Consider the following 21,690-nt stretch of genomic DNA (forward strand, 5'->3'; position numbering starts at 1 on the left):
CCAGTCACACAAGTGTGTAGCAAAAGCCAATTTTCTGCAGGCAGTAATACTGTTACATGAAGATGTCAAAACCTGCTGGCTGAGCATGTAGAATAATTGGATTTTCTGCTTGAGAATTTGAAAGGGCCAAATATTACATGATTCATATACTTATTATGTAATCTTTATTATAACTGTGAAAATTACTATACTCAGGGCTCATTATAGGGCACGATCCTCATTATATTTTCCTTCTTACATTAGGCTAGACATTCATCATAGAAAATTGGAGTAGAATATATTGCAGTATGCATTGCTGTATTGCCTGGTTCAGAAATTATCATACTTGACTCGATACTTGCGAGTAATTTTCAACTCGACTCGAGATCAAAAAGTGCTACTTGGAAATCCCTTTTATATTCCAAAGGAGCAAATGCAGACTAGGGAGCCTGTGACAGGTATATAGTCAAGATACAGTGATGCATTTGGAAAAGTACCCAAAGTCACCAAAGCAAACACTGTTGAAGCTGAAGTGGAGCTTATTTATCATAGATGAATGCACCACCAAATTCCTTCCCTGGGAAATACTAAAAAGACTTGTATCTCCTACCCAAGGCTGAAAGTATTAGCGAAGAGGTTTCTTGCCATACCGCCATCCACTGTGTTCAGGGAAAGACATTTAGTTCTGCAGGAAAAATATGTGATGTAAAATGCAACAGGCTTTATCCTAGGATATCCTAGAAAGCAAAGCATCTTCACTCTGTCAGCTGACAGAGTGAAGATGCTTTTATATCTGAGCAAAAATTTAAAGTCTGTAAAAGGAGACTAAATTTGTGAGACATTATTGATAATGATAAGATATTATCAATAAAAGATAGATATTAAAGGAGATACTTTTATTTTAAATTTAAACATGAGTATTAGTATTCTAAAGTAATACCTATCATGTAACATCACTTTTCAGGAATGTTCTGTTTTGAAATTTAGCTATTATATTTTAATTACATAGTGATGATATGAAAGATGCTTTTGTTTGACTGACTCTTTCACAGAGTAATATTTTTTAAAGTGGTTTTCTTGTTGCCTGGAATTAAGTGATATTTTTCTTGGAGCCTATGGCATCAGAATCGATGGAATCGGTATCGGTAGAATCGGAATCGAAATGTCAGAATCGGAATCTGGATCGGAATCGATAAAATTTTGGAATCGACCCATCACTAATATTAATAATCATTACAAAGGGGTAGAGAGAATGTTGGCAAGCAAGTAAAAAACAGCCATTATACATTTACATAATTCTCTCAAGATCAATGGTAAATAAGCTAAAACATACACGAAGCACAAATACTCCTCACAAAACACAAGCAATCATTACGACAAATCATAATGCAACCAAATCTTCACTGTCTGCTTATCTATTTGGAATGGTAATTACCTTCTATCAACTTCTTTATGACTTACTATAATATATATTCAAAACTAAGGTATTACACTGCCATATGGTGAGTTATGGTGAAGTTAGTTATGGAATGGTTAGCGACGAAAATGGGAAGTTAAACAGCGTAATGGTGTAGTAAAAGATTTAAACGTGGAAATATCATGAGACACTTCATTTAAGGCCATATTATTTTAGGCCAAACAAATTTTTGCACATTCCAAGAAAATTTATCATCCAATGCACTGTGCAGTCACTTATGAGAAACCATTCATACCAAAATAGGACCTACCTAACTTTTTCACCCAAAAGATAAAGTGAGATATTTAAACGCCAATTAGTTGGCTTGCATTGGGAGATGAATTTATCGACTCAAATGATACATATTTCTAATACTTGTACGTATATTCTATTATACGGTCAAATTTGCTTGCCTTCATTACAGGAGCAAAGACCAGCTTGACAAACCTGACCTGCTTTCAGCAATGATCTGACATCTACCTTTCACTTGTTTACAATGCTGAAGGCATCTCAATCATCCACATAAACATCTCACAATGACTAAGATAAAAATATTACTGCACACCAATACAACTTAGAAAGAAAAGGAAATCTCACAAGATTCTCCATCTCTCAGTTCTTGGCTGGTAAAAAGGTTGCTAGAACAACTTTTTAACACGTTGACCGCCATGATGTTTTTAGTAGATATGTCCTCTGACACCTTTAGTGTTATTCATTCCGTTAACTATTCCCGGATCATAAAACATTAAATGTGATTTTGTACTTTACTTTAAAATAAATATTTATATTCTGACGCCACAACGATCCTGGCCCATACGTTAGCAAGGGATTCTGGTCACTCCGGCGTCAGAAATGCACTTTGAAACAGTCGCTCAGAGGCCAGTCGGTATGACCGGCGTGGCGTGACAGGAGCCACTCGACTCCGGTCATTATGACCGGCATGGCGGTCAACGTGTTAAGAGGTTCGCACCACTTGGGGGATCAACCAACACTGCCTTACATGGGCATTTTTCTATAAATCTTGCATAGCCTCATGTAAGGCATCTAATTTTTTTTAGAGATGTGCGAATAGTATCCGCGAATACTCGAATACCTCGAATAATAGAAAGTATTCGATATTCGAGATCTCGAATAGTTATGCCAAAGGTACCGTCTCGAATACCTCGAATACTTTGAATTTCGCGTCATACACTGTCGCTCGCACGTCGTGGGTAGTTGACTCCCTATTGGAAAAAATCAGCCGATTCAATTGAAAATTCCAATTGAAATCAATTGAAAATGCCAATTTTCAATTGAATTTCCTTGTTTTCAATTGAATATCCAAAAATTCAATGGAATTTTCAAATTTACAATTGAAAATACGAATGTCCAATTGAATATTAGGAAATTCCATTGAATTCGAAGAAAAGATACAATTGAATTTTCAAATATTCAATGGAATTCTCAAATTTTCAATGGAATTCCCAAATATCCTATTGAAATCTCAAATACTCAATGGAATTCTCCTATATTCAATTGAAATAAAAAATACCGTTATACCGGTTATACCGTTATTCATATGTTTACGTGCACATGGTTGACCGGGTTATGGTTAATTGTTTGCTTGTGGAGAAAAGACTATTTAGTATCGTTGTTATTTATAACCTGTGCTTGATCTCCACAGCGTTGTTTTAGGTCATTCGTGTGTTTCTTCAGAGATATAGTGGAAGTCTTGATGTGATTGTTGTGCTGTAGTGTGTTCATTTAGTAATGCATCGTTTGCCTTCAGTTTTTGACTGGTTATACTAACGTTTGTGTTTAAAATGTAAGCATATTTATGTAACTTAATTATGCGTACGTTCGTTACGTCGCCGACAAAAAACTACTAGCATTGTCGGAATAGTGTGTATCACGCAGGTTTGTTTGTGTGAAGTGAAATTCCCGTGTTCTAGTATAAACATGAGTGACATGTTTCTGTTGTGAAAAACAAGTTATGTTGGCTTCATGCTAAACCAGAATTATATTTATTAGTATTTTAAAGAAGCCTTTCTTAGATAAAGACGTGTGAGATATTTGTTGGTGAAGTTGTTATCGCTAATCGCGGAAAAACGTTTTCTTTTCGACAACTACTCCAACGTTGTTCGAACTGATAAAAGATGTGGCTCTCGTGGTATAGTTGTTGTTCTGATAATCATGGCAAAACTATACAGCTTTTCGATAGCTATTCATGATTGTGAGAAGTGTTGTAACATGTGGAAAAGCCCAATTAAAGTTTTCATGACACTGCTTCTAAGAATATTTCAACTTTAATTTTTGTTCACATATTTTATTTATTCAGAATTCGGGATTCGTGAAATTTAGATGTTAAGTATATTCTACCTAATAATAAGTTTACCATATTGGATGCATTTATGTATTTGTAATTTTTTCAATTGAACCGCTCAATTGAAAAGTGACAAATTTCAATTTAATTTTTCAATTGAAAATTGTCACTTTCAATTGAATTTTTTTTTTTCAATTGAAAAAAATTCAATTGAAATTTGTCACTTTTCAATTGAACATTTCAATTGAATTTTTTCCCATTGAATTTTTCCAATAGGGCTCGGAAAAATGAGAACTCAAGTCGTCTAGTGCATGCAGCGCCGTTTTAGGCAAGCTGACGAAATACATCAAATTCGCGGGTTCGAGCGGTGAAAAGAGTTCGACGTGGGGAACCGAAATTGATCAGATGAAAAAAATCCGAAAATCCCAGGTGTCCCCTATCAGGAGAACCTCAGATCCGTGGGATAGCAACATTGGCGCATTTCCCACGATCCGCTATCCCCATCCATTCAGCGTTCGCCCCACCCCCTCCGACGATTTCCTCTTCCCCGAAAACAAAAAAAAGGTCCCGGCTCGTGCAGGGATCGTATTACGAAGACCTCAGCTTTGAAAAAAATATCAAGTTACCGGAAAATAATAGAATCGTGTTTCACCCTTCCCTCTTTCTCCCCACTGACCATTTTCCCGCATCCATCTTTTGATAAAATGAGAGGAAGTGTTTGCCGTGTGTCCTTTGTGGCTAATAATGACAGGCACTTATTTTGAATCTTCCCCAGGAGATGAAACTACCATAGGGAGGAACTCAGTGCCGTGGGATAGTGACATTGGCGCATTTCCCACGATCTGCTATCCCCCTCCATTCAGCATTCGCCTCACCCACTCTTGACGATTTCCTCTTCTCCGAAATCAAACAAAAGATCCCAGCTCGCGCAGGGATTGTATTACAAAGACCTAAGCTTCAAAAAATATCAAGTTACGCGAGAAAAATAAAAACGTGTCTCGCGCCCACCCCCTTTTCTCACCCACTGACCTTTTTCTACCTACCTGCTTCGAATTTCCCCCTTTCTGGAGGTCAACTGCTGCATGAGTCATCTACTAGCCCGAAAGGTGTCTAACAATGACTTTCGGCAATTATTATTACACTTTTATTGGATTGAAATATTAGTAATGTGCGCGTAATTTAAAAAAGAATAAGACCAAACACGACATATTTCTGACTTTATTTAAGCATTTTGCGCAGGAAAATAAATACCGGGAAGAAGAAGAAATACGACGGAGGCGTAATGCTCAAATAGGGTGGTTTTTTTTATTGCCTAATTCGAAATATTAATACTCCTGAAGTACGTATTTAACGCTTTTAGAGTTTTATAAGACTATATCTATTTTTCGCGATTAAATTAAAAGTGAAATTTTTCAAGCGCGCGAAAACGCGACGGGTAAGTATGAATGCCGGGAAAAACTCCGCGTGACGTCGTTCTGGTTCCCGCTGCCGCAAGTGAGGTGACCTTGGGGCGAGGCTCTGAGCGCTATTACGACGCAGGATGCTAGCAGGTAGCCGAGTACCATGCTAGCTAGTAGCGCTTGGCTTAAATAAGGATTATTAATACCTTATCAAACAGACTGTGTGATTATTAAGACATGTTTCCCTGAGCTCTGTGCCTCATGCATGCATTGGTAACCTCAGACGATGTAAAACTCCGATCCTCTCGTGTAGAAACTAGGTCCCTGTGATGTCACGTGGAGTGGCATCGCATAGGCGCCAATCTGGCCTTTTTCAAATGAGGTAAAATTGAACATTGCCATTAGTCTAAACCGGTATTTCTAGAACGAAATAATTTGTATATTATGAATACACTAATGGTGGGTAACGAATCACAATCAATACCTTTCGTTTTCTTTAATGAAGGAAACTACCCTATTGTTTACATAAAATTAAAATATTCCATTAATCAGCTAAATTCCTGTTTGAATCCTTTAAAGGCAATCACAATTACTCGCCAAAATCTTGGGTTTCCTGCTGCATAGGCGACCTAGTCAAACATTTTCACATTCATCATTTAGTATTCGAGGTATTCGAAATTCGAGGTATTCGAATATTCGAGCTATGATTTAATATTCGAATTCGATATTCGAATTCGAGAAATCTACTATTCGACCCATCCCTAATTTTTTTAATTTCTCTAGGCTGCCTCAAGTCCTTAGAACTTGTAAAACCTCAATTAACCTTCAGCCATTGCCTTGATCATCTAAACTGAAGCTTTTCATTCACACAAAGTTTTCATTTTCAGCGACAGAAAACAATGGGCTATTATACTAGAAGAATCAGCATTCAATGTAAATAGCCTAAAACAGCCTAAAATATACATTTGACCAAAAATTCATTCAAAACTTACACAATATCACGGGTGTCGTTGAGAGCAGTTGAAAATCGTGGCTGAACATAGGTCCAAGGGCCTTGGTTCTTATGCTCTTCTTGTGCCCACACTAAAGATGCATTTGGATACTTGGCACACTCTTTCTTCACCAGATCGAATGGGAAGGGTGAAATCTAAGGAAAAGGAGAAAGAATTTAAACTTGAGCAAAATAATAATAACAATAATAATTTCTCCAATGATAACTGATTTCCCAATAACCAGCCTTTTTATAATAAATATGCACACTAATCAGGACCCAAGGGGAATCCTCTGAGGGTTACAACGCACCGAGGCCGCGAATCAAGTCAGAGACTTGACAGAGACTCCTGCGCTCCTGGGGAGGGGTTTGGAAAGGAAGGAAAAAGGAAAGAGGCGTAACTGCAATAGGAGCTCGCCCGTCGATGCCTCTGCGATAGGGATAGGGGAGGAAGGGAGGGACGGGGAATACCCTCGCTGCTATAGAAGCGACCAGGGCCCACTACTAGCGAAACCTGGTATCAGCCGAAAATGTGCCAACAATTTTGATGGATTTTCCTATAAATAAGAAAATCCATCGCTCAAATTGTTGGATAATGGATATGCACAATACACATTATTCAAAACCACCAATGCCCAGGGTAACCAGGCAGGATCTGAACCCGCAACCTTTGATTCCACAGGAAAGGACTTAACCCCCATCACCACCGAGGCCAGCAAATGTATATAGCACTAACTACTTCATATTGGAAAACTAAGTTTTACATCAAAATTACAAAGCTCATCTTCGAAATATGGACTTAAATAATTATTGATACATTTAATTTTGAGAACACAGACAAAACTGGAAGTGTATGCATCTCTCGCAATCATCATCCTTATGTACCCATATTGTGACTATTTCCTTTTTATTTTCCTGATATTAAGCAAATTACATGCACTAAAATGAATTCTATACCTACTTGTGTGAGTGGTTACTGGAGAATATATTATTATTATTATTATCATTACAGCTATATACTAGTTCATTTATGGATGCGAACCTGTTCTACTCTTGCAATTGCAATGTCATTTGTGAGTTTCTTTTCATCACGGGACTTTTTCAGGTCGTAGAACACTTTTCCAGAACAGAAGACAACCTTCTTGACAGCATCAGGGTTGCCAGCGGCAGGGCCTTCCTCAGGAATCAACCTGAAAAAAAATTAGAGCACATTCAATTTCACATTTAGGCAGGTATAGCGCTAGAAAATGAACTATCACAATTAAAAATATTTGAGAACAATAAACGGAGGAGGAATGAATCCTAAAAATAGGAGAATCTACAGCAAATGTTAGGAAAATCTAAGCGATATAAAATTTATGGATCAAAAATTTAATTTTAAGCCACTCTAACGTGAAAAATGCAAAAAATAAAAATTTCCATCAATTTAATGAACACTTCCCATGAAGGATGGAAAAGACTAAACAGAAAACAATGAAGCGATTTGCATTAGGTATTTTAATAGATATCCAATATTGATATATATTAATGTTATAGCATCACTCTGTCTGACTTGGCTTATAAATGACTTGGCACCATTAGATCAAATTTAATATAAAAAGTACTTGGTATTTGGGATTGGAATGGGAATAAAAACATTACGTGAAGACACATCACCTGGCTAGAAAGTCGAAGGCCCTGGTGCTGCATTTGCTGGAGAATACTGATTTTCTGATGCTATTTTGTTATACAGACGACTAAAAAAATGTTTGAGACTTCAAGTCTGCAAATCTTTAATCTATTCCATGATTCAAGGATTTGAAAAAGCAGAAGTCCCATCCCTTATAATAATAATGCATCCATAAAAAAAAATACAAATGTATCCAACAGCATGACCAGCAATTATTTACCTCAGGAATTCTGTTCCCTCAACCATCAAATCAAAACTTGACTTAGCTTCTGGGTGGCGAAGCAAAGATTTGGGAGTCAAAAGGATAAGAGGTTTCCTGAAGGGCAATGCGATCTGACGACGGAGAATGTGGAAATAGTTGGCCGGGGTTGAACAGTTGGCAACCTACAAAAAAGAAACGAAAAGAAGATATTTAAAGTCTGTTGCTTAGGCAATTTAAAGTTTATTCTAATGCGTAAATTTTAAGTTGTTATTAAATCACAGCTATTGTAAATTACTTAGAAAATTACTTAGTAAAGATATAAATTCAGGTTAAAGGAAAAAGATAAAATGACTCTACTAAGAATAAAAATTCATTCGATAAAAATTTTACATTTTGATTTGGATGAATAACAGTAGACTCTAGTTAATATGAACAATGTTATAACAAAGTTCTTGTTATTACGAAACGAACTGATGGTCCCAATGAAAAGACCAATCCAATCTATAATAAAAGAAACGTTATTATGAAGTTCCACGAATAAGCAACGGCATTTAGGAGGATATACACTATACTATGCTATAATCATTGGGCTAAGTTTAAGTTCTCCTCATGCACAGTGCCCCAAAGTGTCAATTATGATTCTTTCTTCAGTGGGAGATACTTCAGTACACACGCAACATCATATAATAAGCTTCGTTCCTCTGGAATCATGGTGACCCACTCATTACCGCTCGTAGATTGGACTTATATTAAGTCCTCTTTTTATGAACATTGGATTTACGAAATTTCATAGATATGAACATTTGAAAAATTAAAGTGTGCCCGACATTTCAAATTTGACACCTTGCGAATTGGCCAATGTGATGCGGAGTGGCATAGAGGAACTCGCACTTTGGGCATAATGTGAACAATTCTGACAAGCTAATACGCACGCGCAGCTAGATTAGCTCGTCACAATAGGGTAGTTTCCTTCTTTTTAAATATTTTATTGCCGACACTGATAGGATATGACTCTTAGGGTACATATTTCACGCTTTTAGATTTTTAAATGACGGTATATTTTACGCGATTCAATGAAAAGTTAAAACTTTTCAAGCGTGCGAAAACACGATATGCTAAGTATGAATGCTGGGAAAAGCCCATGCGATGTCATTCTCGTTCTGGCTGCTGCTGTGTGAGGCCACCTTGGTGCGAGGCTATGAGCGCCGCTACGATGCAGGCTGCTAGCAGGTAGCAGAGTACTCTGCTAGCAGGTAGCGCTTGGCTCAAATAAGGATTATTAATACCCTATCAAACGAAGGAAACTTTTCGACCTTAAGCAACTTTAATATGTGATTTTTAAGAGATGTCTCCCTGAGCTCTGCGACTCATGCTTGCATTGGTAATCTCAGACGATGTAAAACTCCTAACTACTCGTATAGCATCTAGGTCCCTATGAAGTCACGTGGAGTGGCATCGCATGGGCGCTAATCTGGCCTTTTTCAAATGGGGTTAAAATTGACCATTACCTTTTGTCTAAACTGGGATTTCATAAACCAAATAATTTTTATATAATGAATACACTAATGGTGGGTAACGAATCGCAATCAATGCCTTTTGTTTTCTTTGATGAAGGAAACTACCCTGTTGTGAGTTAATGCACAATTGTAATGCAGTGTTGCATTATGCAGGATAACCATACGTTTTCTCAACTTAAGAACAAGGTCTTGGAATGCATCTTGTCTTTATACCGAAGATGATATAAAGATCGAGAAGAGGACGAGATAAAGTCAGGCAGATATCAACTCTCGATTGCAATATGTCGCATTCTTCTATTGATAAAACCATACCTATGTTCTTGTTTTACATAATTGCCCATTATTTAACCATGTATATTGTACTCATGACTATGAAGCTATTATGCCGTGCAAATATAAATACGGGATATTGAAGAGACAAGAAATTTTGACGAAGTCCGTTTTATTGCGATGCCTTCTGAAAGAAATGTTCATATGAACTTCGTTATTACAAACCTCCGGTTTTTTGGTCGCGTGAACTTCATAATAACGGGAGCCTAATGTATACAGATGTTTGTACACTAAGCTGATAGAATTAAGTGCATAAATATACATACAACTGCATGATAATAGAATAATATGGTACTTTCAGTCTGATTAAACAAATTAAGTGCTCTAAGGTCTCTAACTGGGTGATAGAGTTCATTACATCTGATGTATACAGGAACGTCACGATCTTTGTCTTCAGGGAGTGATCATTCCCTGGCTTAACATGATGCCCCTAAAACATTAGACATAAAGAACTCACTCATCTGGTTGAAAACCCGAGATGACTTTATCCTGCATGATAAGGCATGAATAATATGGACATTTTCTTGTCCATATTAAAATAGTGAAATTCTACATTTAATTAAATAAAGTAACATGTAAACAGTAGAACTCACAATCCAGTTGATATCATGTAGCTGACGGACAGCAAACTCTTCACTTTCTGGGGGGAAGTAATCTGGATCATCAGAAGACATTTGGAGGAATCGTTCCACACGACCACTCGAGTGTTCTGGGCCCTGAAAAATACCATTAAAAATTTAATTAAAGTAGGACAATTAGCAGAGCACATCGAAGAAGAATAAAAAAATATTGTACACAAAATCCGTTTAATACTGAACCACAAGGGCGATTCTTACACAGACACCAAACAAATGTTCATGTCTAAAATTTTTAGTATGCTTAAAAAATATTCCCTTAATGAAAATAAATAGTTAATATTCCCTTGGAATGATATAGCCCATAGAAAACATATACCCTAATTTAAAAACATACAGTGTGTCCTCATTTAACGTCGTCCCATTCAACGTTATTTCATGATAACGTTGTCCAAAAATTGAAACCCTTGATCATTTAATGTCGTTATTGCTTTGCGATAATGTTATTCAAATTGTTATTAGTATTATAGAATTCTACCGATTAAGGTAGGTTTCCATGGAGTATTCAAGAAGTGATCTGGGAGCCTCCCTTTCCTTCCAGCACTGCCTTCTTTAATTCACTGTAAGGCCTACTCCCTTTCAATCTATCTAAAAATCCTATTCTTTTCCTGCAAAAAATTTAATTTCCATACAATGGCACCATAGCAGAATCTCACTCGAGAAAAAGTTTAAAGTGAGTAATCACAAAAGTTCAAGGGATCAATGATTACAAAGAAATAATGCTTTAATCTCCAATTACATATCCACAAGTTTCAAGAGTAATTCATCCACTCAAGAATGAAATAACGGGGAAAAATAGGTACTAAAAAATTTTGTAACATTGTCCAGTTCAAATACATATTTGGATCTCATCAACATTCCTAAGAAAAGAAATTGAGACTAACTTATATGCTACAGAAAAAGTTAAAAATAATTTTTAACAAATAACACAATTCGATGATACACTTACCATTCCTTCAAGTCCATGAGGATTCAACATGACAAGACCAGACTGACGAACCCATTTAGCCTGTCCAGAGGAAATAAACTGATCAATGATACACTGAGCAGTGTTATTAAAGTCACCAAATTGAGCCTCCCAGCAAACCAGAGCATTTGGATTGGTCATTGAATACCCTAATTCAAATCCTGTAAATAAAATTCAATGGATGTATTAAATATCAAAGAAAATTTGCCGTACAATAGCAAATTTAATATCTCAATAGAGTATTCTTCACTTAAAACTTGTTTTTAAACAAATCTTAACACAGTTTCACATAGATTTTAAGATATAAGCAATATATGGTGAATTTGAATTATATGTCCCAATTACTTACTAAGAATGGGAAATTTTAATAGGGCAACTTCCAACATTGACATCACCATTATAAGAGGATTTGTAACATATAATTAAAAAATAAATCACAATCATTTTTGGCAAAGTTAGTATTGAACATATTTAAAATATTTTGGCAGTGAAAAATTATGATTAACCAACAAATCAAAATACATGACTCAAGAAATTTCCACATGATTATTATTAATCCAAATAACTAAGCTTCCATTCCTGCAAAAAAAACTCATTGAAATAAGCAGTAGTTTTAATCCTGCTCAAATTCAAGAATCTAAAAAAAAAAACTTCTAAAAGAGGTATTTCACGCAAATAGAATGGAAATACATAACTCACCTAATACACCAAATTCTGAAAGAGATGAATTACACACTGTGTATGGTGCTTGATCAGGATATAGGAAGCACAGGGGCCTGTAGGTCGCCTTGTCTACATTTTGATGGTGAAGGACATGATGCCGGTGGCTGTTGAAATAAAATAAAATTTTTTAGTGCCATCTCAAAGGTGTGCATAGCAAGTGAATGTTTTCAACTTCAGCATAAATTACCCTTCATTCTCCATTATCTCAATTGATAGAATATTTTTAATAAATAATTATGATATTAAAGGAAAGTGAAAGCTTAATGCTAGCCTTAAAATTCTTCTTTGGTCCCTTCAAAATCAACTTCAAATATTAAATCAATCACATATTCTTAAGTACTCACTTTTTGGATAATTAATCTAACAAATTTTATTTGGAAGGACTAAAAATAATTTTGCAAAGCATCCAATATGCGTTCCTTCTAATATAGTTCCCCCCTTAATTTTGAGGTTTAAGTTTTAGGAAAAATTAAAATAAGTGCACAGGAATATAGTCCCCCGCTACTTTTACCACGGGCATTTTTGGGAAAAAAAGGGGGGGGACTATATTCAGATAAATACGGTATTATGATCTCTAAGCAAATCAACAACAACAGCAACAACAATAATAATAATTATTATTATAATTTTCACACCACTTCATACAATTAATCTGTTCAACAAACCTGAAAGTGCCTCGTTCCACATCCTGTCCACTGAGTCGCACATGAATGCCTTCCTTCAGTAAGGAACCAAATGCCATTGCTTCACCCAAAGCCCAATCTACAGTCCTATTTTCAACCATCTCCATCCTTGCTTTCATTATTCTCTCCAAACCTGTATAGAAACAAATAATTGATTATGGAGGCTTGACAGACTTCACCTTGATGCAAAATGCCACATTTTATTGATCCATTTGCTTGGTTGGCAAAAGAGATATCACAAATTCAACAACTCATCAAAGGAAATTCTGATAGTATTTTATGATATTTGCGTTTACATGATCACATTCTGCCCCGGCACTAAGTAAGTCGAGACACTTGAGTTGGAATTATTGCATCTTGAAAACCAACCTATTCGTTACAACTAGAGATGGGTCAAATAGCAGATTTCTCGAACTTGAATATCAAATTCAAATAGTAAATCATAGCTCGAATACGCAAATATCTCAATTTTCGAATACTAGAATTGCACAAAGCATATTAAATGCCATTTATCTATTTCACTAGATAAATATATAAATAAATAGGTATATACAAAATAAATTTTGAAAATCAACTTTTTATTTCAAATTTAATGAAATCATTTGCATCAATAACTTTATTAAAAACCGTAATTAAAAATAATAAGCTCTTATAAAAAATTTTTTTTTTAAAACCAGCCTTTATATTTAGATTACAGGGGATGAGCAACGTTTATATATGACACAAAGCAAAAAAACGCAGTGACCCCGAAAAACCAAAAGTGACGTATTAAAAAAGTCACTATATTTATTAAATTTTCAATGAATGGTAAGCCCCCTATGTTTCAAAATGCCACCCCTATGCTTTTAAATGCCTACTATGTGGATATGCCTAAAGTGGATAACTTTTACTGTGGTCGCAAAACACGAAAATCAACCATTTGGAACTTCTTAGATCAAAAACATGTTTTGGGGGGCTATAGGTTGACTGGGGGGTGGTTAAAGGGGGGTTGGAGAGAAAAAGTTATATTTTCATGTATTGTCATCGGAAATGAAGAAGTGTGCAAAATTTCAGCGTTTTTGCTTCACAGGAAGTGAGTCAAATTTGAGTTACAAGATTTGTACCAGACAAACAGACAAACAAACAGACAGGTTGGTGAGTTGATATAAAGGCTGGAAAAAAAACATTAAAACGAAGAATCATTAACACTAAGGGTGCTGGGTCGTTTTCACCAGGTCTATCCCTCAGTGCTAGCGTTATTTAGTACTTTTTATAGCATTGTCATGAAATTAGTATTTAAGAGGTATAATTAATATCAATTCAAAGATTATGTATTTATCATGGTTTAAAAATTTACATGAAGTGTGGTAAGTTTAATGAACTTTTATTTTATTTTTTAAAAATTTACTGTTTACATAGTTTGAAAGGAGCTCAGTATGTCACTTGATTTGCTTTTCCATTTGCACAAAATGCTTGATATTTGGAGGAGTGAGACAGCTTAAGTCATTCTCATAACAGGGAAGGAAGGCTGGAGCGGAACTTGCCACCAGTATAAACCTGCTCTTAATTAAAGGCACCAAGGGCAACATGACTTATCATCCCATTTGACGGATACAGTGCAGCATATAAAGTGTCCTCGACAAAATACTCCAGCAGGGATCGGGCAACCTTGAAAAATCTCTGACATCACTGGGATTTGAACCCAATCCCACAGGCTGTGAGGATAACACTAGCCAACTTCATTCCCCCCTCAATGCTCAAGACCATGTCAACAGAAAGGTCTGCAACCGATGTGTCATTGATAATGAAAAAAGGATGGATCCAAAGTAATTCAAACATCATTTAAACTTCATGGTAAACCTTGCCTCTATGAATGACGAATTCGGCTGCATTTGGTGGGGGAGATGAGAAACGCTTTCCAATGTGGACTAAGGTGTCTTCTTTCAGACCAGTGGGGGACACCTTCAGAGGGTCCTTTCCTTCAAAGAATCCAGACCAAGGTGAGTCCAGCCAGTCCTTGTACTTGATGTGAGTTTCCTTCCTGGCATTTGTGTAAGCTTCTTCACAGATCTTGTCATACTTATCACGGACATCCTGCAGTAGATTAGGATTTCATGACAAAAAATCTAACAACCAACTCTGCACACATTAAAATAGCTGCATGTACACTGTAGTATTTAAAAATAATTATTTTTATAACTATAAATAAAAACAGTTATATTACTGATCACTATTCATAATCTATTCATAAAGGGTAATAAAGAGAAACCTCGCAAAAGAAAGATGATAGTAATAATGTCAAGGTGTGTAATGTAATGCGACAAATATATTAGGTGTGCAACTAAGTTCTCGCTGTTTGTCAATAGATGGCTCTAGGAGTGATTAGTAGTAGTAATCTTGTTTAAAGTGTCCGCCGACATCGGAAGTCATTTTGCACCACACCATATCCTATGTTAAAAAGTTATATCTCTTTTTTAATATCACCTCATAAATTGGAGAAAATAACATATTCATGGTTTTCTCAAAATGGAAATATAAAGGAGAAATTTATGCAAAGAAAATTGCTAACCAAAACTTAGCTTAGAAGGCCAGTTACTTTAAAAACATCTACTCCCGAGCTAAGTCGCTCAGGGCCATCACAGAGCATGTACATTAATCCTCCGACAAGATCCCTTCTATTACGCCATACTCGATATAAATCACACTCTGTCAAGAAATGTCTCACACTAATAACGGAGTCACATTCATCACCTAGGTTGGGACAAGATCTCAATTTCCTCCCATCCTGACTTTTCCTGACTTTTTCCTGACCAAAATCTTGATATATCCTGACTTTTTCTAGCGTTCGCCATAAGTTTTAACGCATGAAGAAAGATGTCATAAGAGGTCATATACAAGGAAATAGCTCAAAATATGCAACACTTCAGTATTTTTTAATTGTAATATCAGAAAAACTTACAAGAAATGTTACTACTGTACAGTACTACACGTTAGGTACTTTGGTACTTTCCAAACAAAATATGGCCACTGTGGACTAGCAATCATTGTGACTTAATCATTAGTCAAAACAGTAAAAAAAACAAGGTGAACAAAACAATCACAATTTACTTATTTTAAGTACACTTCACACATAATAATAGTTCTTTCATAGTGACTTTCCAAACAAAAAATGGCCACTGTGGACTAGCAATCACTGTGACTTAATCATTAGTCAAAACAGTAAAAAAAAAACAAGGTGAACAAAAAAATCACTATTTCCTTATTTTAAGTACACTTCACAAATTATCATAGTTCTTTCATAGTGACTTTCCAAACAAAATATGGCCACCGTGGACTAGCAATCATTGTGACTTAATCATTAGTCAAAACCGTAAAAAACAAGGTGAACAAAACAATCACAATTTACTTATTTTAAGTACACTTCACACATAATAATAGTTCTTTCATAGTGACTTTCCAAACAAAAAATGGCCACTGTGGACTAGCAATCACTGTGACTTAATCATTAGTCAAAACAGTAAAAAAAACAAGGTGAACAAAAAAATCACTATTTCCTCATTTTAAGTACACTTCACAAATTATCATAGTTCTTTCATATTGACTTTCCAAACAAAATATGGCCACTTTGGACTAGCAATCACTGTGACTTAATCATTAGTCAAAACAGTAAAAAAAACTTGGTGAACAAAAAAATCACTATTAATTTAAAGTGCACTTCACAAATTGTCTAAGTTAGAAACTCCATTGTTAAGTTAGAAAGTACCAGTCAACTTTTTTATTTCTTCATCAATGGCATCAGCCTCCTTCTGGCTTGATGCTAACACTTTCATCTTTTTGGCTTGAAGCTCCTTAACTTCAGTTCCAATCATCTTCTCATGGGTCCTTTTTTTTTCGACCTCAGCGTCCTCAGATCGGCGCTGCTTCTTTGCTTCTTCATACTCGGAGCGCGCGTGCCGAAATCTGTTGATCATTTCAGCAGATATTTTTATGTTTTCTACGCCACCAGCAGCGTTGACTGAGTCGTACACTTGGCGCTGAGCCACCAAAGACATATCTAATTGGTTCTCTACTATTATCTCCTTATTGATGGAGAAGCCACGCTCGATGAAAGCTTGGCCATGGCTTATGATCAGAGCCATTTTAATCACTTTCACTAAACCATCTGAGCACTTATAACGATCCCAGATACCTCTCCAGAAATGATCTAGTCTCTGCCTCTGACGATCATATTCTTGACAGGCGTTAGCAAATACTTGTTTGTCACAGAGCACCTTAAAGTCAGACAAAATAGTGTCGCACTCACTTGCAGGAAGCCAATTGCGGCTGTGCAGTTGTTCCAAGAAGCCGTTCAGTCGAGTAGAAACGGCAGTTTTGGAATGTGAAATCAGTTCTGGGTCACAAAAAGTTATGGCTCTGCAGAGTTTGTAATTCAAGGGAGCCTTTTCAAGAATTTTACTAACCATAGCCTTCAGCAGGAGCACACACTCCTCCTTGAACTTCAGCATTTCTGGAGTAGATACTTGTACTTTTTTGAGAGCGTCCTTTACAGAAAAACTAAAATTGAAGTTCTTCACAGGAATCAGATTGTCTTCATTGGTAATGTCAACTTTACATACATCTGACTTTCGATTTACATAATCATTCTTGACAAAATGTCTAAGCAGGTTCGACACTAAGTTCGACAGGTCCGTGTGCAAGAACGGCGCCATTGGGTCATTGGTTTGATAAGTAGTCAAGAATGGCTCAACAAGTCTTGCAACATATGAGAAGAAGGCTAACTTAGGCCCCAACATCTTATCTTCAACAGCTTTTGCAACATACAAGAAGCCGGCAGATTTTATTTTATCCTCTTCAGGTCCAGTTCTCACTTTTTCAATAAAAGTTTTTACGTTTGGCAATATTTTGATGCAATTATCGGCACCAGGTGCATTATTCAACCACCTCACTGCACAATACTTATTTGGGAAAGTAGTAGAGCCTGTCCACTCTGTATACTTACTGCGACGGGCAGGCACATTCTTAAATATATTGTATAAGGCCCTGAGAAACATGACAATATTCCAGCCACACTTACTAACCCCCTCTTTGAAGGAATTATGAACTACGTGCAAACCACAGGACCCCATGAGCAGCAGCAGTGGCTCATCCTCACCAAACTCTGTTTTCATATAAATCTGGAGATCTTTCAGGAACTTGACATTAACATTCGGGCCATCCATGCCAACCATAAGCACATGAGACTGCACACTTCTAGGAATTGCTGTGCAGTATGCCGATATGAGATCAGTCGCCCTTGAGCGACCCAGGAACACTGAATCATAATATTTCGTCACCGTTTCATTTTGATCATCACACCAAAATTTAATGGCAAGATCCATTTGAGTCTTCTGGCTACACTTATTGAGACTCTCGTCAAATAAAACTACCACAAAATCCAGTTTGGTTAACTTAGATGTGATAACATCATGGAAATGTGGGGCTAAACCATGTACAAGTGAATAGGCGATTTTGTTCCGACCCAATTCCATTTTTGCAGCAATCATACTATCTGGGAACATTGTGGGAAATAACTGCACTGCCTTGCCCCCAGAAGACAAAGAAGTATGGCTCGTTACACAATAGATACACCACAAAATCTCAGCTTTGGTAGTATCTTGCTTCATTAACCAGGTGTTAAGACCTTGCAAACCAGCAGTCTTCGGGACGGCGATAACTTCGTTGGTACATCGCGCACATGGGCATGAACATGTGCAGGCAGGTGAAGCTGGTGTGGGGTCATCGGGATCGTCCCGAGGGTCTTCTGCAGTCCCACCCGATGCTGAGGAACCAGGTGCCGCCGCCGTGGGGTTCACCGACGCGGATGTAGAGGTAGAGGGAGTTGCTGTAGTCACCTACAAAAATCAGGCTGGGGTAGAGAACCAGAAAACCCCGAAGATTTTACAAATAACTCACCATCACTTACCTTCTTAGCGGAAGGCAAACAAAATATCTTGATCCCGTAACAGCTCTTCTTGTTCTCGACGGCAGTATTGTGGTGGGTTGATGACAGGTGTTTAGTCAGGGCACCGCGACCCATGTTGCCGAGTTGATTCGTCTTGCAGCACACCGAGCAGTAGAAAGATGTTGGTTTTCCTTCTGGCAATCCATGCTTTAATGCAGTCGAAGTCTTTGGTGAGAAGCAGCTGAAATGAAGCTCCTTTGACCAATCCTCGTTCCAATACGTCTGCTTTCCCCCGACCATGACTAGAGACGAAATGGGCCTCAGCATTCGGGTCTGAAAATAATACAATCTCATTTTGAACTACAGCACCATTAAGTTTCAATGAATAGTCGAATGGAGTGGATAAAATAACACGACAGTGAGTTTGCTAATATTCGTGACAGCCTACCTTCAATGAAGAAAACGCAACCTCCGCTGCTCTCCAGGCACACCGACTCGTCCGGACTCGTCACCGTCGCACTGTTATTGTTGACCCGCCGCGGGCGTAGACCCGGGGAGCGCGTGGGATGGCGGGGGGTGTGGGGGGAAAGGCGCGGAAAAGGAGCGACCGTGGAGCCAAGGTTTAGAGCCTAAGGTTGCCTCACTCGCTTCTGCGCATGAGCCTACCAAGCCGCTACTATGTCACAGACGACCCAATGCAACTTTGCTATTGCATTGTCGTATGGTAGTACAGAATTCATTTAAGGTTCCTGAGACGCTGCGTCGCCATGCGTTCAACACAATGTAGTCAATATTTCCTGCGCTTTCTCCGTTAATGGTCTCAGTAGTCCACAAATGATAAAATGACTTTTTGTGGAAGAAGAGCGCGTTACACTGCCGTGTATGCCGGCCTCCCGCTATACAGTGGCGACGTGCTCAAACTGTCAGAAACGAAGAAAGCTGGACGAAACGTCTCATACTACACGTGGGCACTTGAATTTAGGAATCCTTTTATTTCATGGATATACAAATCGGCACCAACAACCTCTTAATACCCCTCACACGTTAAAAAAATATCGCTGAAAGTGAATCGGTCAAAATTAATATGTATATATACCAAAGAAGTGATGTACAAGATTTGCGATGCTCCTATCACATGTGATAAGCTAGATTTTTTTCCACTTTTGAGATAAATTACCTAACATACTTATTCGTGCAAAGACAATTATGTTTTTACATCATCAACCCGAAAGGCATGACCTCCACTGTATCCCCATTGTAAGAAATCATTCAACCTCATTTCTAGACGTGAGACTAAAAACTAGTTGTAATTTTATTATTTTGTACGCCATTAAATAATACAGAGCAATTTTCCAGGCAATGGCTGAGCAGAATAACCCATAACATGTGATAATTGAAGTTCAAAAATATTTTAGCGCATTAAAAATATTTCTCAGGCATCACGGGAAAGATCGTAAATCGCATGATAGAAACCTATATTTTTTATGGTAATTATTCCTTCACTCGAACAAGCTATAAATTGGTAGTCTTGCTAAACTTCTAAGGTAAATTAGGATAAACCGTTTCAATTTTTTTTCTTTTCACGTCATATGTACTTGCAACTGTATTGAATCAGAACCTCTTCCAAGTGAAGGATTCTTTTTACTTTTGAGATTTTAGCCTGGTTATCCGATCAAAAGTCATTAATTCAGGTATTGATACTTTGCTCCAGATTTATTGGTAATCTTCATTGCGTTCAGACTTTATACTTTTCTCTATTCTCAATTATCAACTAATTTTTCCAGAGCATGATAATGAACGACAAGACGCATGGTGAGAAAATAGCGTTTTGCAATGACATGGTCATCCTTAGTGAAAAGCATATGCATATATGTGTTTTAGTTTTATTTAGCTGATAGCATACCTGACGGGTGATCGAGAGGAGCTTTAAAAGTAGGCATATGAATTCAATTATAGTGCATCTGAATTAGCAATCGGTAATTTCAAAATTTATTTTATAATCAATGATCGTTATTTTTAAGTGACTCACATTGCTGAATGTTTTCTAGAAATTTTCTAAAAATGCTTTGACTCTTCTGAATTCTCTCTGAGCTCAATATTGAAGTTGGTTCCTTTTCAATAGTCTAAATTATTTGCTAAACGTTTGCCTAATTGGAACCGCTGCAGCAAGCGATGTAAAATTTCAACCCTTTTCACTTTTTGCACTCGTCACATGTTTATTTTATTTTTTGATTACTCCAAAGGATTTCATGCATGCATGCATGCATGAGAGGGTTAAGAGTGTCTAAAGGCCGTTTTACACGGTACACGGAATTGCGCAGTCTGACGTACGTGCGAAGGCGCAATCAAAATTGCGTCGTGTAAAGCGGTGAATTGCTAGAACACATGCGAGAACCTTGCCATGCAGCGGCAGGCAGAGCGACGCCAGCACTCCTTGCTTCGGCGGTGAAGGCGGCAGCCCAGTTCGGCACGGGTTAGCACGAGGGGAAGGGAGGCGGTGAGACAGCGCGGCGCGGGCGTTCTCGGCTCATCTTGCGGCTGTCGCTTGCCGCCAGTGCGGCGTGCGGTGGCCGGCGGCACAGCAAAAGGCACACAATCCGATCCATCCTGACTCTTCGGGCGCTCATCCTGACGATTTCCTGATTTTCCTGACCAAAACTTTTTTTCCTGACTATTTCCTGACTTTCCTGACTTGTCCCAACCTAGATCACACTGAGGTGGGATTTTATCTTCTGTGAAGAGATAAGAGTGAGACATGGCACAGTGTCTACCCTCAATCGTGTAATGACAACCTCCTCTCTCCGCGTATCCCTAGCAGAAGCAGCCCACACTGACACTGGCAAGCAGTGATTGCCGGTCGATTTTGACATATCGGAAATATCATGAATCAAGCTTAGACACTATGAAAATAAGCCG

The 21,690-nt window shown here is 37.4% G+C and overlaps 2 protein-coding genes across 7 annotated transcripts in view; both read right to left on the minus strand.

Annotated features, from left to right (window-relative positions):
• LOC124160815 (2-oxoglutarate dehydrogenase, mitochondrial) overlaps nucleotides 1-21,690 on the minus strand; it is a 123,536-nt gene that overhangs the window by 7,989 nt on the left and 93,857 nt on the right. For all 5 annotated transcript variants that reach the window (XM_046536895.1, XM_046536892.1, XM_046536894.1 and 2 more), the window contains 8 exons: nucleotides 14,699-14,927; nucleotides 12,837-12,987; nucleotides 12,148-12,275; nucleotides 11,431-11,609; nucleotides 10,440-10,562; nucleotides 8,018-8,181; nucleotides 7,171-7,318; nucleotides 6,130-6,284 (listed from right to left, as the gene is read on the minus strand). In XM_046536895.1, coding sequence (XP_046392851.1) covers nucleotides 6,130-6,284; nucleotides 7,171-7,318; nucleotides 8,018-8,181; nucleotides 10,440-10,562; nucleotides 11,431-11,609; nucleotides 12,148-12,275; nucleotides 12,837-12,987; nucleotides 14,699-14,927 — 1,277 coding nt within the window. The remainder of the gene's footprint in view (nucleotides 1-6,129; nucleotides 6,285-7,170; nucleotides 7,319-8,017; nucleotides 8,182-10,439; nucleotides 10,563-11,430; nucleotides 11,610-12,147; nucleotides 12,276-12,836; nucleotides 12,988-14,698; nucleotides 14,928-21,690) is intronic.
• Nucleotides 16,540-21,481, minus strand: LOC124160816. 2 transcript variants are annotated; one of them, XM_046536898.1, is made up of 3 exons: nucleotides 19,223-21,481; nucleotides 18,796-19,107; nucleotides 16,540-18,724 (listed from the first exon to the last, which is right to left on the minus strand). In XM_046536898.1, exons 2-3 carry the CDS (start codon nucleotides 19,099-19,101, stop codon nucleotides 16,586-16,588), a joined length of 2,445 nt encoding a protein of 814 aa, XP_046392854.1. In that variant the 5' UTR covers nucleotides 19,102-19,107; nucleotides 19,223-21,481; the 3' UTR covers nucleotides 16,540-16,585. The 2 variants fall into 2 exon arrangements, with proteins under 2 accessions (XP_046392854.1, XP_046392853.1); XM_046536897.1 differs by having other exon boundaries at nucleotides 18,796-21,481.

Source organism: Ischnura elegans, chromosome 6 (assembly GCF_921293095.1).
Source record: "Ischnura elegans chromosome 6, ioIscEleg1.1, whole genome shotgun sequence".
Taxonomy (NCBI): Eukaryota; Metazoa; Arthropoda; class Insecta; order Odonata; family Coenagrionidae; genus Ischnura; species Ischnura elegans.

Excerpts from the sequence above, each read along its gene's own strand:
- LOC124160816 (XM_046536897.1), bottom strand. The coding sequence starts at position 19,128 with ATGAGATTGTATTATTTTCAGACCCGAATGCTGAGGCCCATTTCGTCT. Across the intron at positions 18,725-18,795 it reads GTTTGCCTTCCGCTAAGAAG|GTGACTACAGCAACTCCCTC; the intron begins GTAAGTGATGGT and ends TGATTTTTGTAG.